General features: G+C 48.4%; 2 protein-coding genes across 2 annotated transcripts; both read right to left on the bottom strand.

The window, feature by feature from the left end:
• Positions 1-6,081: 6,081 nt before the first annotated feature.
• LOC148190627 (uncharacterized) lies at positions 6,082-9,198 on the bottom strand. The gene has a single exon (XM_088102727.1). The coding sequence runs from the start codon at positions 9,196-9,198 to the stop codon at positions 6,082-6,084; it is 3,117 nt and encodes a 1,038-aa protein (XP_087958853.1).
• A 3,541-nt stretch (positions 9,199-12,739) lies between these two features.
• On the bottom strand, positions 12,740-13,816 carry LOC124829176 (cytochrome P450 83A1-like). The gene is made up of 2 exons (XM_047302643.2): positions 13,701-13,816; positions 12,740-13,549 (listed from the first exon to the last, which is right to left on the bottom strand). The coding sequence occupies exons 1-2, from the start codon at positions 13,701-13,703 to the stop codon at positions 12,941-12,943; spliced, it is 612 nt and encodes a 203-aa protein (XP_047158599.2). The 5' UTR covers positions 13,704-13,816; the 3' UTR covers positions 12,740-12,940.
• Positions 13,817-13,840: the final 24 nt, after the last annotated feature.

The following is a 13,840-nucleotide window of genomic DNA, read 5'->3' as shown; positions in this document are numbered from 1 at the left end:
GCCCGGTTGGTAGGTGTTCCTCCCTGCTACAAGAGGGTTAGGAGAGTTTATACCGGGTCTAGGTTCAACCTTTGGCCGGCTCTTCAACGCATGAGCCTCCGGTGTGCCTTCTACGATTGCGTACAGGCATTGTCGTAAGTCGCCGTAGCCTCCGGAGTGGACTCCGGTATATCTTTGGGTAGGTGATCATTAGACAACCGGTCGGTCCTTCCGTATTGGACAACCGGACGGTCCTTCCGTACGGCGCCCGGTATTTCGGGCGTCTTTCGTACGGCGCCTGGCACTTCGGCGCCCCTCGTACGGCGCCTGGTACTTCGGCGCCCTTCGTACGGCGCCCGGTATTTCGGGCGTCCTTCGTGCGGCGCCCGACACTCTCTGGTACACAAGCCCCCCAAGTCCTAGTACACGTAGTGAACGTAGGATTTTGAATACGGCGCGTGGGGATCGGGAACCCGTAATTGGGCTTTATCCAGTGGGCTTTTTGAATTTGGATTTTAGGCGGGAAAACACGTGGCGCGTCCCCAGTGAAGAGAGCTGAAGCGTCGCCAAATCCGGAGCGTTGGTTGTGCCAAATCTAACGGCCATGATACATCCAGCGGTTACTAATTTTTCCCTATAAATAGGGTGTTTAAACGGGGTCATTTTCACTTATCTTCTTTACTCAGGAGTTCGAGATTCTTTTTCCCTCAGGTAATAAATGGCATCTATGTCCATTGAGTCAGGTTCTGGGTCGTCGGGCGGAGTCCGGGAGGGGTCGGCGCAGGGCGACAGCGGCGATTCTCTAAGTTCGGCTTCTTCTCGTTTTTTGGAGGAGGCGGTTGGGTCTTCCGGAGGGGACCCTGGGTCACCGGTCTCGATGAACGACCGGATATTTAATGGTGTGCCTCTGTTCTTGCTCAAAGGCGGTATTCGTATAGTCGGGTCACCCTTCGAGCCGGATGGTGAAGGGACGGTGATATCGGAGTTGGCTCCCGTCGTTCCCAGCCGATATGCTTCCTGCTATGCTTACAGCAAGGATTTGGAATGGCGGATCCGCCATACCCATATCGTACGGGATATGGAGGATTCGAGGTTAATTCGTGCCGGGGTGACTTGTTGAACGAAAGGGTCTTTCATGATGGGCGGTCTAGTCCTTATGATTTCTTCTTCATGTACGTGACCTTCTTCACACATCTTTTCGTCCGGGTGCCCTTTACTAATTTTCAAATGGCCGTTCTTCGGGAAGCTAATGTGGCTGACGCAGCTGCATCCCAATTCGTGGGCGGCTGTACAGGCGTTTGTGGCGATGTGTTCAGCAGTGGGTGTCACTCCCACCATTCCAGTTTCTTTCACTATTTGAAGTCGCCCTTCTTCTTCTGGCGGTTGGGTATCTTTAATTCGGTGCGGGACAGGACCCTTTCCGCCCCTTCTCCGATTCCTTTAAAAATTTCAAGCAACATTACTTTAAAATAATCGTTGACAAGGCCGGCCTCCACGAGTTTTCCGATAGTGAAGGGAGGCCGCTGTTCCCATTCTATTGGACGAGGACCCTCGACGAATACGGGCGACTTCAATCGGGGATTTGACAGCACCCGACCGAGAGGCCGTGCGCACCATTAACACCCTCCCTCGCCGGATCTCCGCCCGCCACCTGGTTGAATGCCTTAGTCTTGAGGATTGTGGACCAAAGGCGTTCGGTATGGTCTTGTCACATTAGGTGTGCTCGTTTTTCGCATACTGACGTTAATTTTTCTGAATTTCTTTGTTTTTTGCAGAACTAATGACGACTCCGGGCCCCCGCAAATCCAACTTCCTGACCGTCAGGAAGAAGTCCGGTGCCAGCTCGTCGACGGCCCGGCCAACCGGTGCTCCCGCAGTGCCGCGCCCTCCTCCTGCCGGCGCTCCGACTGGACGGGTCCCCCCACTGGTAAGGCCGGGGGTCCAGGCGTGAAGATTAGAATCCGGGAGCATCAACCGGAGATGGCGGCCGTCCAAGTAGGTCCAACGTCTGGGGCGGCCATGACTTCCGCGGATCCTACTCGAAAGAGAAAAGATCCTACTGCTGAGGGACGTCAAGACAAGGAGGGCTCTTCGTCTCGGTCAGCTTCGAAGAAAGCCCGTAAGGACAAGGCAAAGAGAAAGAGCGGGAGAGGGTATTGGCCGTCCCCATTCCTGGCGGTGTTTTCAGCCCGGAGTTCAGCATGAGCGACCGGGCAAAATTCCATATGAGCTCCTCTCAGCGGGCGCTTATTGAACCCTTGTCCGAGCTGGAGCTAACCAACGCCATGCTAGAGATGTCTACCCGGACATCCGCTCTGGCCTGGTACTTAAGAAAGTTTGCTGACCGCCCCGGCGTGGCGGAGGTCGGGCCGAGCTCGACAAGGAGAAGAAGAATGCAGCCTCCCTTCAGTTGACCTTGGAGCAGATGGTCCTTAACCAGGATGAATACGATAAGAAGATCGAACAGTTAGAAGCCGATCTGAGGAGGCCAAGAGGGAGGCCGCCGAAAGTTTGGCAACCGCCCAGGCCGAACAGGAGCGCTTGGCGGAGGAAGGTCGCCAGCTGAAGGCGGAGGTAGCCCGCCTAAAAGAGGTCGAAACGGATCATGCTAAGACCAACGAGGAGCTCACTCTTGAAGTTACTAAGGCCAAGGAGCAGGTTGCCGAGTTGGAGTCGACCATTATGTTTGAACATGAGGAAGGGTTCAACAAAGCCCTTCGTCAGGTAACTCTGCTGGCGGGCATCCAGGATCCGTTTTCTTTGGGCGTGGATATAGAGAAGGACGTTTTCGACGGCGTCCTTATGGATTTGAATGCGGTTGAAGACGACGGGCCAACTGTAGAGGCGGCATCCGGGAAAAACGTTTAGAATTCTTTTCTTTTAATTTTTTGGTGTATCTCGTGATCATCCGCCCAACATCTCGGATTGTCCAGAAGTTGGCCGGGCGGTCCTTTTGTAAATCGGCGCGTTTCAGCGTCCCTGATTAATACACAGTTGGTTTTTCCTGTTTCGTATATTTTGTGCGCCTTTTATTCCTACAAAGGACTTGCTTTAGTACCGGTCCGGCCGGGGGGAATGACGCCTCCTTTTCCCGGGCGGGTGTCGACGTTTAGCTTTTAGATGTTTAACTTTCGCTTCATGGCCCACCCGATCAAGCTGAGTCGTTCTCTTTGGATTCGCCTTCGTCGCCCAACCAAGCTGAGGGTCGTTCTCTTTGGAACGCTCGTTCGCCAGCTTGGGTTTGGTAGGGCGGACGTCTCTTCGCTTCGTCGCCCAACCAAGCTGAGAGTCGTTCTCTTTGGAACGCTCGTTCGCCAGCTTGGGTTTGGTAGGGCGGACGTCTCTTCGCTTCGTCGCCCAACCAAGCTGAGAGTCGTTCTCTTTGGAACGCTCGTTCGGCAGCTTGGGTTTGGTAGGGAGGACGTCTCTTCGCTTCGTCGCCCAACCAGCTGAGAGTCGTTCTCTTTGGAACGCTCGTTCGCCAGCTTGGGTTGGTAGGGCGGACGTTTCTTCGCTTCGTCGCCCAACCAAGCTGAGAGTCGTTCTCTTTGGAACGCTCGTTCGCCAGCTTGGGTTTGGTAGGGCGGACGTTTCTTCGCTTCGTCGCCCAACCAAGCTGAGAGTCGTTCTCTTTGGAACGCTCGTTCGCCAGCTTGGGTTTGGTAGGGCGGACGTCTCTTCGCTTCGTCGCCCAACCAAGCTGAGAGTCGTTCTCTTTGGAACGCTCGTTCGCCAGCTTGGGTTTGGTAGGGCGGACGTCTCTTCGCTTCGTCGCCCAACCAAGCTGAGAGTCGTTCTCTTTGGAACGCTCGTTCGCCAGCTTGGGTTTGGTAGGGCGGACGTCTCTTCGCTTCGTCGCCCAACCAAGCTGAGAGTCGTTCTCTTTGGAACGCTCGTTCTGAATTAGATGTCTACAAAACAAAGTGAGTTTCATAGGAGAAAATAGAACTTGATTCATTAACCATGGGGGTACATTACATCAAGCCGTGGAAGTTAACTGAAATAAAACTTTAGATGCGTGGCGTTCCAAGTGTTAGGGATGGGACGTCCGTCCATGCGCTCCAGCCTATACGCTCCGTTTCCCAGGGCCTCCATTACTCGGAACGGCCCTTCCCACTTGGCGGCCAGCTTTCCATGAGTTGGGTTTCGGCGGGCGTCTCCCGCTTTTCTCCATACTAGGTCCCCCTCCTGGAAGCTTCTTGGCCGGACCTTGGAGTTGTATTTTCTTTCCACCATGCGCTTGCATGCTTCGGCCCTCAGCGCCGCTCGATCACGCCGTTCGTCCAGGGAGTCCAACTCGATTCTCAACTCTTGGTCGTTGAGGTTCAGGTCCTCGACTTCTCGCCTCAAGGACGGTTCGCCCAGCTCAACCGGCAACATAGCATCAGTACCATAAGTTAAGTTGAAAGGGGTTTCGCCTGTGGTTCCATGAGGTGTGCATCTATAGGCCCATAGGACCTCGGGCAGTTCGTCCACCCACGCTCCCTTCCTTTCTCCCAAACGCCGCTTGAGTTCCGAAACTATGGTCTTGTTCATTGCTTCGGCTTGACCGTTCGTCTGGGGATGCTCCACGGAGCTGGTAATGTGCTTGATTCCCAATCCTTTGAAGAATTCGGCGAGTTTTTTATCTATAAACTGCCGGCCGTTGTCTGTGATGATGGATCGGGGGAGGCCGAAGCGACATATCAACTTCCAACAGAATTTCTGGACCTGGGCGGCCGTGATGGTCGCCAAGGGCTCGGCCTCTACCCACTTGGTGAAGTAATCCACCGCCACCAAGAGGAACTTCCTCTGCGCTTGCCCTACTGGGAATGGTCCTACGATGTCCATTCCCCATTGGGCGAATGGCCATGGGGAGGATATTGAACGTAAGGCATGTGGCGGAAGATGGGTGTTGTTGGAATGTTCCTGACAGCGAACGCAGCGCTGGACGAACGCTTTTGTGTCCGCCTCCATGGTAGGCCAATAATAACCGGCTCTCAGTAACCGAGCTTTTAACGTTCTCCAGCCTGTGTGGAAACCACAAACGCCGTTGTGTAGCTCGTCCATGACATAGCATGCCTCTTCGTTCCCCAAGCACTTAAGGAGGGGGGAGGAGAATCCTCTTCGGTATAAGTCATCCCCCACAATAAGGTAACGGGCGATTTTCTTGGCTTCGCCCGGACCTACCGTCCGCCCCTCGTCCTGGCGGGTCATGATCTCCCTGATTTCTGCACGCCAGTCCTGCCCTCCATTGGATACCGCCGAGCATTCTACCGAAGGCTGAAGTAGAACCTGCCGCACGACAGTAGTCAACTGTCCCTTTTCCTTTCCCGAACTGAGTTTAGACAGTACGTCCGCCCTCGTGTTTTGTTCTCTGGGAATGTGCTGTATGTCAACTTTATCGAACGCCCTTGCGAGTTCCGCCGCTCGTTGGTAGTATCGTAAAAGGCGCTCCTCTCTGACTTGGAAGTTGCCGTTCATTTGGCCTACCACCAACTCAGAGTCCGTCCGGCAGGTTATCCTCCGCGCCCCCATGTCTTTTGCCAACTCGAGGCCGGCTATCAGGGCCTCATACTCGGCCTGGTTGTTGGATACTTTGAATTTGAATATCAAGGAATGCTCCAGTAAGAATCCGTTGGGGCCTTCAAGAACGATGCCGGCCCCGCTTATCGAACGCCGGACGCTCCGTCCACGTACAGATTCCAGTCTTCTAGGCCGGATGGGGGTAATTCGGCCGCGAAATCTGCCAAATGTTGGCCTTTAACCGATCCCCTTGGTTCATAGCGCAAGCCGAACTCTGAGAGCTCTACTGCCCATGCCACCATCCGTCCGGCTAGGTCCGGCTTTCTGAGGATTTTGGAGATTGGGAAGTCCGTCCGGACTATCACTTGATAACTTTGAAAGTAAGGGCGAAGCCTTCGGGATGCGTGCAATAAAGCCAAGGCCACCTTCTCTACCCGCTGATACCGGGTTTCTGCATCTAGGAGCGTTCGACTCACGAAGTAAATTAATCTCGCTTGAGGCCGCTCTTGCATCAATACGGCGCTGACGGCCGTTTCAGATACTCCCAAGAAGATATGCAAATCTCCACCCGGAACCGGGCGGTTCATGACCGGTGGGTTACTTAGGATGGCTTTGACGTCTTGGAACGCTCGCTCGCATTCGTCGTCCCATGACGGGCCGGCCCCTTTCTTTCAGCTTACGCAGGACCGGCCTCATCCGCTCTGCTAGCTTGGGGATAAATCGGGACAAGGCAGTGAGGCGTCCGACCAGTCTCTGGACTTCCTTAAGGGTGGCCGGACTCTGCATTTTCAGTACCGCGTCACACTTGTCTGGGTTAGCCTCAATCCCCCTTGATGTCAGCATAAAACCCAAGAACTTTCCGGCGGCTACCCCGAACGTACACTTTGCGGGGTTCAAGCGCATGCCGAATTTCCTTACTTGGCGAAAAACCTCCTCAAGGTCTTGGATGTGTCCCTCTCCATCTGCCGATCGGACCACCATGTCGTCCACATATACGTCCATGCACCGGCCTATCTGGTCCCGGAAGATTCGATCCATTAGGCGCTGGTATGTCGCCCCCGCATTCTTCAGGCCGAACGGCATAACCTCATAGCAGAAGTTAGCCTTCTCTGTGATGAATGCTGTCTTCTCGATGTCTGGTCCGTACATGGGTATCTGATTATACCCGGAATATGCATCCAGGAAACTCAGCACTCGGTGTCCGGAGGCGCCGTCCACCAGGGCGTCTATGCTGGGTAGGGGGTGCGAATCCTTTGGGCAGGCCTTGTTCAGATCCGTGTAGTCGGTACACATGCGCCACTTCCCGCTAGCCTTCTTCACCATGACCACGTTAGCTAGCCATGTGGTGTAGGTGACAGCCCGGACGAATCCGGCTCTCTTCAACTTCTCTACCTCCTCTTCGACCGCCTTGCGCTTCTCCTCGCCCATTCTTCGCTTTTTCTGGGCTATAGGTCGTGCATTCTGGAAAAGCGAGAGCTTGTGGCACATCACCGCAGGATGAATGCCTGGCATATCCGCTGCCGTCCATGCAAAGAGATCACGGTTCCTCCACAAGAGCGCTCTCAACTCCTTTTCCATCTCGAGGTTCAGCTCCCTGGCGATGCGAGTGGTTTGGGCAGGTTCCTTTCCTATCAGGATAGGTTGGGTTTCTCCCATAGGTTCCAGCCGGTCCTCGGTATTCGTCCTAGGATCAAGGTCGGCCATGGCCACCTCCGAGCCGGCCGCCCGCCTTTTTGCGGGACGGACGTGCAACTTCAACCCTGCTGCGTAACATTCTCGCGCCGTCTTCTGGTCCGCCCGGACTGTACAAATAATTCCCTTCTCGGAGGGGTATTTCATTGTGAGGTGGGGGGTAGAGACGATTGCTCCAAAAGCGTTTAAGCACGGCCTTCCGAGCAGCACGTTATATGAGGTGCTCGCCTCTACCAGCAGATATCGGACCCTCTTCTCCTCGCTAGATCGTCCGGTCCCCAACCTCGTCCTCAACTCCACATATCCCCTTGTGTCAACTCTTTCTCCTGCAAACCCTACTATCTGCCCATCGTAGGGGACAATCAGATCTTCTGAGATATCCATTTGCAGGAAGGTCTTCCAGTAAAGGATGTTGACCGAACTTCCTTGGTCAACCAGGACTTTGCTTATCCCATACCGTGCTATCTCTGCCGTTATGACCATTGGGTCGTCCTGGTCGGGATCAGGGGCGTGAAAGTCCTCGTCCGAGAAGGTAATGGGCGGCATGGAGCGACGCGGCTTGTCAACCAGATGGACGGATTGGAGGGCCCGAACGTGGCGTTTACGGGCGGAAGAAGATGATCCTCCTCCCGCGAATCCTCCGGAAATGGTATTAATGTGTCCTCTCAAGGGGCGTTCCCGGCTGCGGCTTCGACTTCGGCTCGGGCGCCTTTCGGAGCGGGGTCGTTCCGCTCGGGGATTCCGCGGCTTATCCTTTCGGTAGGCCGGTCTCTGGGCGGACCGTTCGGTTGACTGCGACGGGCGCTCGTCTCGGACGTACTTCTTAAGTTTTCCCGCCCGGACGAGTTCTTCTATTTTGTCCTTGAGGGTCCGGCATTCTTCGGTGCTGTGACCCATGTTTTTGTGGTAGGAGCAATGTTTGCTCCGGTCAGCGCCCTTCAAAGTTGGGAGTCCCTCATGCTCCACTATCAGTTCTGCACTTAGGGCCTCTCGGAGAATTTTCTCCCTTGAGGCGTTCAAGGGCGTATATTGTTGGAAGCGAGGTCCTTTCTTCTGCTCCCGGGGCCTAAGGCCGAACGTTTTTCCCGTAGAATTGGCGGGCTTATTACCGTCCGCCCTCTCTCCCCTGGCTTCTTGAGTTTCTTTCTTATAGGAGAGCTTCATCTCCTCTACCCTTATTTCATCAGCTGCTCTTTCCCTCAGCTCCTCCATTGTTTTGGGTGCTCGCCTGCAGACACTATCCTTGAACGGCCCCGGCTTAAGAGCCGGCAGGATGTAGTGAAGGGCGAGCTCCGGTGTCAGGCTTTTCACGCGCCGGACGGTCTTCTGATATCTGTCCATGAACGTCCGCAAGGTCTCGTCCTTCTCCTGCTTGAGGGTCATTAATTCGAACACGGTCAGGTCTTGAGTGCTGCTGGCCGCAAATTGTTTGACGAACAGCTGTTTCAACCCGGCGAAGTTTTCTATCGAATTAGGGGGGAGGGTGTTGAACCATTCCAACGCCTCGTCCTCCAATGAGAGCGAGAACGCTCGGCACCAGATGGCGTCATTGCCTGTTCGGAACGCCATCGCGTTCGAGAACGTCTGGATATGGGAAGCAGGGTCCGTCGTTCCGTTATACATTTTGAACTGCGGAGCCATGAATTGCTCCGAGATTTGGACATTCATTATGCTCTGGGTAAACGGGAGCAATAGGGTGGATGAAGGCTCCGGCTTGACAACCATCCGTCCGTCCTCGGCAGCGCTTTCCGCATGCACCGACTTAGCCTTGCTTTCTTCTGCCTCCGACTCGGAAGGCCTCCAAGTCCGATCGCCCTCGGTGTCCGGGGGCGGGCGTTCTCCTTCCACCCCCTTTCCTTTATCCCTCGTTCGTTCTCCCCCGTTCATCTGCCCGATCTCCCGAGCTATCCGGGCTTCGCAGTCGGCCTTCACGGCCGCCATCTCTTCTTCATGACGTTGCTGCATCTCGTCCATTTTTTGTTGTAGCACGCGCATCATCTCAGCGGGATCGTCTAAGCTCATGTTTCTCGTGGTCACCATTGGGTTTTTTTTTTTTTTTTTTTTAAATCACACGGCCCCACGGTGGGCGCCAAATGTTTCGGATGTGTAGGGCGGTGCGGTTCCAAGTCTTCCAAGTCTTCCCGCGGTCTCGTCTTCGTGACTGATCTTCTCCTGGCGCTTTGGCTCTCCTCTTGATCCGGAGGGGTGGAGACCTACAAAAGATTCTCCGATGCCAAAGTCAGTTTCAGAGCAGTGGCTATTTTCAGTAGTAGCAATAAATGTGCATTCAATGTAACCTATCTACCACTTACCGTGGACCTGTATTTATAGTTTTCGCTATGGGCCTGGGATTAGTGAAAAGTTAATCACGGCCCAAAACGGCCCGATAGCTTCTAATTTCTACTTACCTTTAAACCAGATTACTTTCCCTTAAATTATGTTGATTAGTGTTTCGGCGGGCGTGGACGTCCGCCCATGTGAAATGGGCGTCAGCCTCGCGCGCACAGAGATCCGCCCGTGTGGGGTCCGCCCATGTGGGCTCTTTGGTATGGCATCCGGTTTTGCTGGCCGTGTCCGCGGGGATCCGCCCATGTGGGATCCGCCCACGCGGGATCCGCCCATGTGGGATCCGCCCACGTGGTCGTGGGATCCGCCCATGTGGGATCCGCCCATGTGGGATCCGCCCACGTGGTCGTGGGATCCGCCCATGTGAGCGCTTCCGTACGGTGCCCGGTTTTGCTCGTCGTGTCCGCCCATGTGATATGGGCGTCCGCCTCGTCCGTATGGAGATCCGCCCAATTAGCTTGGGCGTCCTCTCACATGGATCCTTCCGTACGGCGTCCGGCCCTTGTAGATACACTATCCAAAAGAAAGAGAGCTCGTCAAATGTTCAGGGTGTCTTTGGAATGACCACAACATCTTCATTTATAAAGTGGAAAATCAAAGGGAAGCTAACCCAAGGTCCATGACTTGTAGAAGAATTCTGAGACTTGCGGGTTGGCGAAATTGTTCATGGAGCTCAAGGATCCCGAGTCTTGCAAATGGAGGACTTGACTAGAGGAGAAGCAACGTTCATGCGTTGCTTGAAAAGATCTGCATAACAAATAAAGAAACTACTATAGCATATTGGCCAACCCAAGCTTGACCATATGAGTTTGACCATACAAATTCGATTACACTAGAGTCCAACCTCAAGAGTTGGGCCACGTGACCCAGCCACAAAAATCTTACCACAAGAGCCCAATCTACAAAACTCGGGCACAGAACCCCATTTATAGAATTCAATCCATAAAGCTCGACCAGATGAGCGTAGCCAACATCAAATATTTTCCAATATAATTATAAAAGCATAGATTTTGTAACATTTTCTTTTGTTTTATTTTTATAAGTTGGAATAATCTCATTATTTTTTTTAATATATTATTATCAATAAAAAGAAAAGTTACATATATTTTTCTATAATTCATTGTACTTTTTTCAAATAAGTATAAATAATACAATCATCTTACACACTCATAATCATCTTATGTCCACCTGTTCTCTCTTTCTTATCCCTCAATTTTAGTCACAATTACAATTTTTCTTCTTTTCCGTAGTTCGTAAGGTATGTTGGAGAGTTGGACCGGCAATTAAATGCTTATATCCACCAATAATTAAAGATAAGATTTTCAACTTTCCATATTGTTGTTATTACCACTTTGTTGCATGTCATATTTCTCTGTGTTTTTTTTCCTTTCATTCATAATCTCAAAACATCCACCACTCAGTGTGACACCTTCTGCTCTAAGATACATAATAAAATAAGAAAGTTTAAAAATAATTAAAATTAGAATAAATAATAAAATAATAATAATTCAACTTTAATAAAACAATAAAAAAATATTAAAACAAAACTAGAATAAGTAATCATCATTCTAACGTTAATAAGAGCATCATGTATAATAAAGATAAAAAATAAAGTTTTAAGTTTTTGATCATTCTTACCATAATCAGAAGATCATTCATAATAAAGAAAAACAAAAGGTCAAGTTTGATAATAAGAAGTCCTTCCATGGTGATAACTTTCTAAAATAATCCAACTTTATGATGATAATAGACTAAGGACTATCATCATCAAAAGCTCAAAAATGAAGATAGTTGGTTGGTTCATATACCTTTATTTTTTGTTTTTGTTTTTATCGCTGGTGTTCACACCTTGTAGCCATCCAGTTCTCCCTCTTTTTTTCATTGCGGCTGATGTCTTCGAGATTACCGTGTATTTTAATGTTTTAAATTATTTTGTTGTTATGAATTTTGTTTTACAATTTAAGTTAATTTAATATTAAATTAAGCTTTAAAATTAAGTTATATTATGATAGATTAAAATTTAGGGTTTAAATACATTATTAAAAAATTAATTTGGTGACAAAACATAATTAAGAATTATAATAATTAATTTTAATATCAATTTACAAATTAAAAATTATTGATAATAGTGTTTAAATTGGTTTCCAAATTAGTTACTTATTATTTATATGAACTCATCTCTAAAATTGATAACATAGTTTCTCAAACTCGGTTGAAACCATATTATTTATATAAACTATTAAGTTGCGTAAACCATATAATTTATATGAACTATTTTATATATATAATTGATATATTAATTCGAAAGAAGATTTTAATCAATAGTTAAATTAATTTAATTAAAACATTATACTGATTCAATTGTAATCTTAAAAAAATAAAAATATTATATGTCTAACATATTATGATTAAATATAAATAACATAATATTTCAACTTACATTTAATAAAAAAATTGATATATATATATATATATATATATATATACATACATATATATATATATATATATATATATATATATATATATAGAGAGAGAGAGAGAGAGAGAGAGAGAGAGAGAGATTAATAATTGAGTTTTTCATGTTATTGCAAGATTAGTTGATTATTACAATTTCACAATTTTTTTAACAATTATATAATATTTAAATATGTTATAATTAATATATTAATTCAGACATGAATTTAATTAATAACTATATTAATTTAATCAAAACATGGAAGTTGTTTTATCAATATGTTGTGGTTAAAAAATAAAAAAATGATACGTAAAAGCATGAAATGAGTGTACACCACCCATGAAAGTGTAGCTATATTATTTTATGAGAGTGTAGGTTTCATTTTTCAAGAAGAATGGAGCATTGATAAAAAAATAATTTTATATTAATATGAAAATCAGAAAAAGAAAGAATGACATAATAATTAGGGTTGCTTACCTTGGCGTGGTAGGACATCGAGGTTTTGGGTTGATATGTGTATCGTACCAACAACACCTGAGGCATATTATTGGGAACGCTTTTTGCCTCAAGAGAGTATGAAAAGTTAATTGGAGCATATGATAAGATGGTAGTGAAAAGTGCTTTGTTTGGGTGCTTCTGTCTAAAATAAGAAATATATAAGAGACCTTTTCATAGTGTCCCAACGTCCACAAAAGTTGTAAATTAACACGTGAGGGTCTCTCTCGTAGAGTGACGATGTAATTTGTTGTAATAATTGGATTGGATGATAAAATGACATTAATTAAGATATAATTAAGAATAGTAATACAAAAGAAGAGTACAATAGAGAAAGAAAGAAAGAAAGAAAAGACAGAGAGACAGTGGAGAGGGCCCTTATTTACCTACGTCGTTGTGGTTGAGGTGGTAGGATTGGGCAGACAGCAAACAATACTACGTACGTAGGAACTAAGAATGATAGTTTTAGATTACACGTTTGGGAAGAATATGAAGAGGATTCCTCTTGTGCACTGTGAGTCCTGGATCTGTCAAAACATCCAAGTCTTCTGGTTTCATTCCTGCTGGCAGTTCCCAATCGAATGCATTCAGAAGATTCGCAAGAATCAGATCCAACGACGCAATCGCCATAGGCATCCCAGGACAAACTCTACGACCAGAACCGAACGGAAGAAACTCATAATCTGTTCCTCTGAAAGTTACGCTGCTATCCATGAACCTCTCCGGATAATACTCAAATGGGTTTTTCCAGTTGTTTTCGTCCTTATGAATCGCCCAAGCATTCACGTACAATGTTGTCTTTGCAGGAATTTCGTAACCTCCTATCACACAATCCTCGTTTGTTTCTCTCTGCACCAGAATTGGCCCTGGTGGATAGTATCTGAATGTCTCTTTTATCACCGCCCTCAGATACGGCAGATTCTGAACATCTTCGTCGTCCAGAAATTCCTTTCCACCTGCCTTACCCCTGATTTCAGCTTGAAGTTTCTTCATCACTCTTGGATTCTTTAATAGGGCAGTCATGTTCCACACCAAGGAGGCCGAACTTGAATCTGTTGATGCTAGAAGCAAGTCCTGAACACACAAGACAAGTTAGTTATTTAGTTAGTTATATTTGGTGAATGAGTGGAGTTAGGTAAGCTGATAGATAGCGATGGTAAAAGTACGCAATGATGTTATTAAGGAAACAATAATTGAGAATAAAAGGAAGAAGGTGCAAACAAACCATGAGGATGGCCTTGACGACGTCGTCTGTGAGTTCGATGGAACTGGTACGCTGCTTCTGAAGTTGAAGAATGATATCCGTGATATCTGTGTTCTCTGGAGTGACTACTCTCTGGGATCAAGGTGTTCATCAATGGGTCC

This window comes from Vigna umbellata, unplaced genomic scaffold, assembly GCF_029865625.1.
Source record: "Vigna umbellata cultivar VRB3 unplaced genomic scaffold, Vumbellata_1.0 scaffold_690, whole genome shotgun sequence".
Lineage (NCBI taxonomy): Eukaryota > Viridiplantae > Streptophyta > Magnoliopsida > Fabales > Fabaceae > Vigna > Vigna umbellata.
The sequence above is the reverse complement of the archived record's forward strand: the minus strand, read 5'-3'. Positions and strand labels throughout refer to the sequence as shown.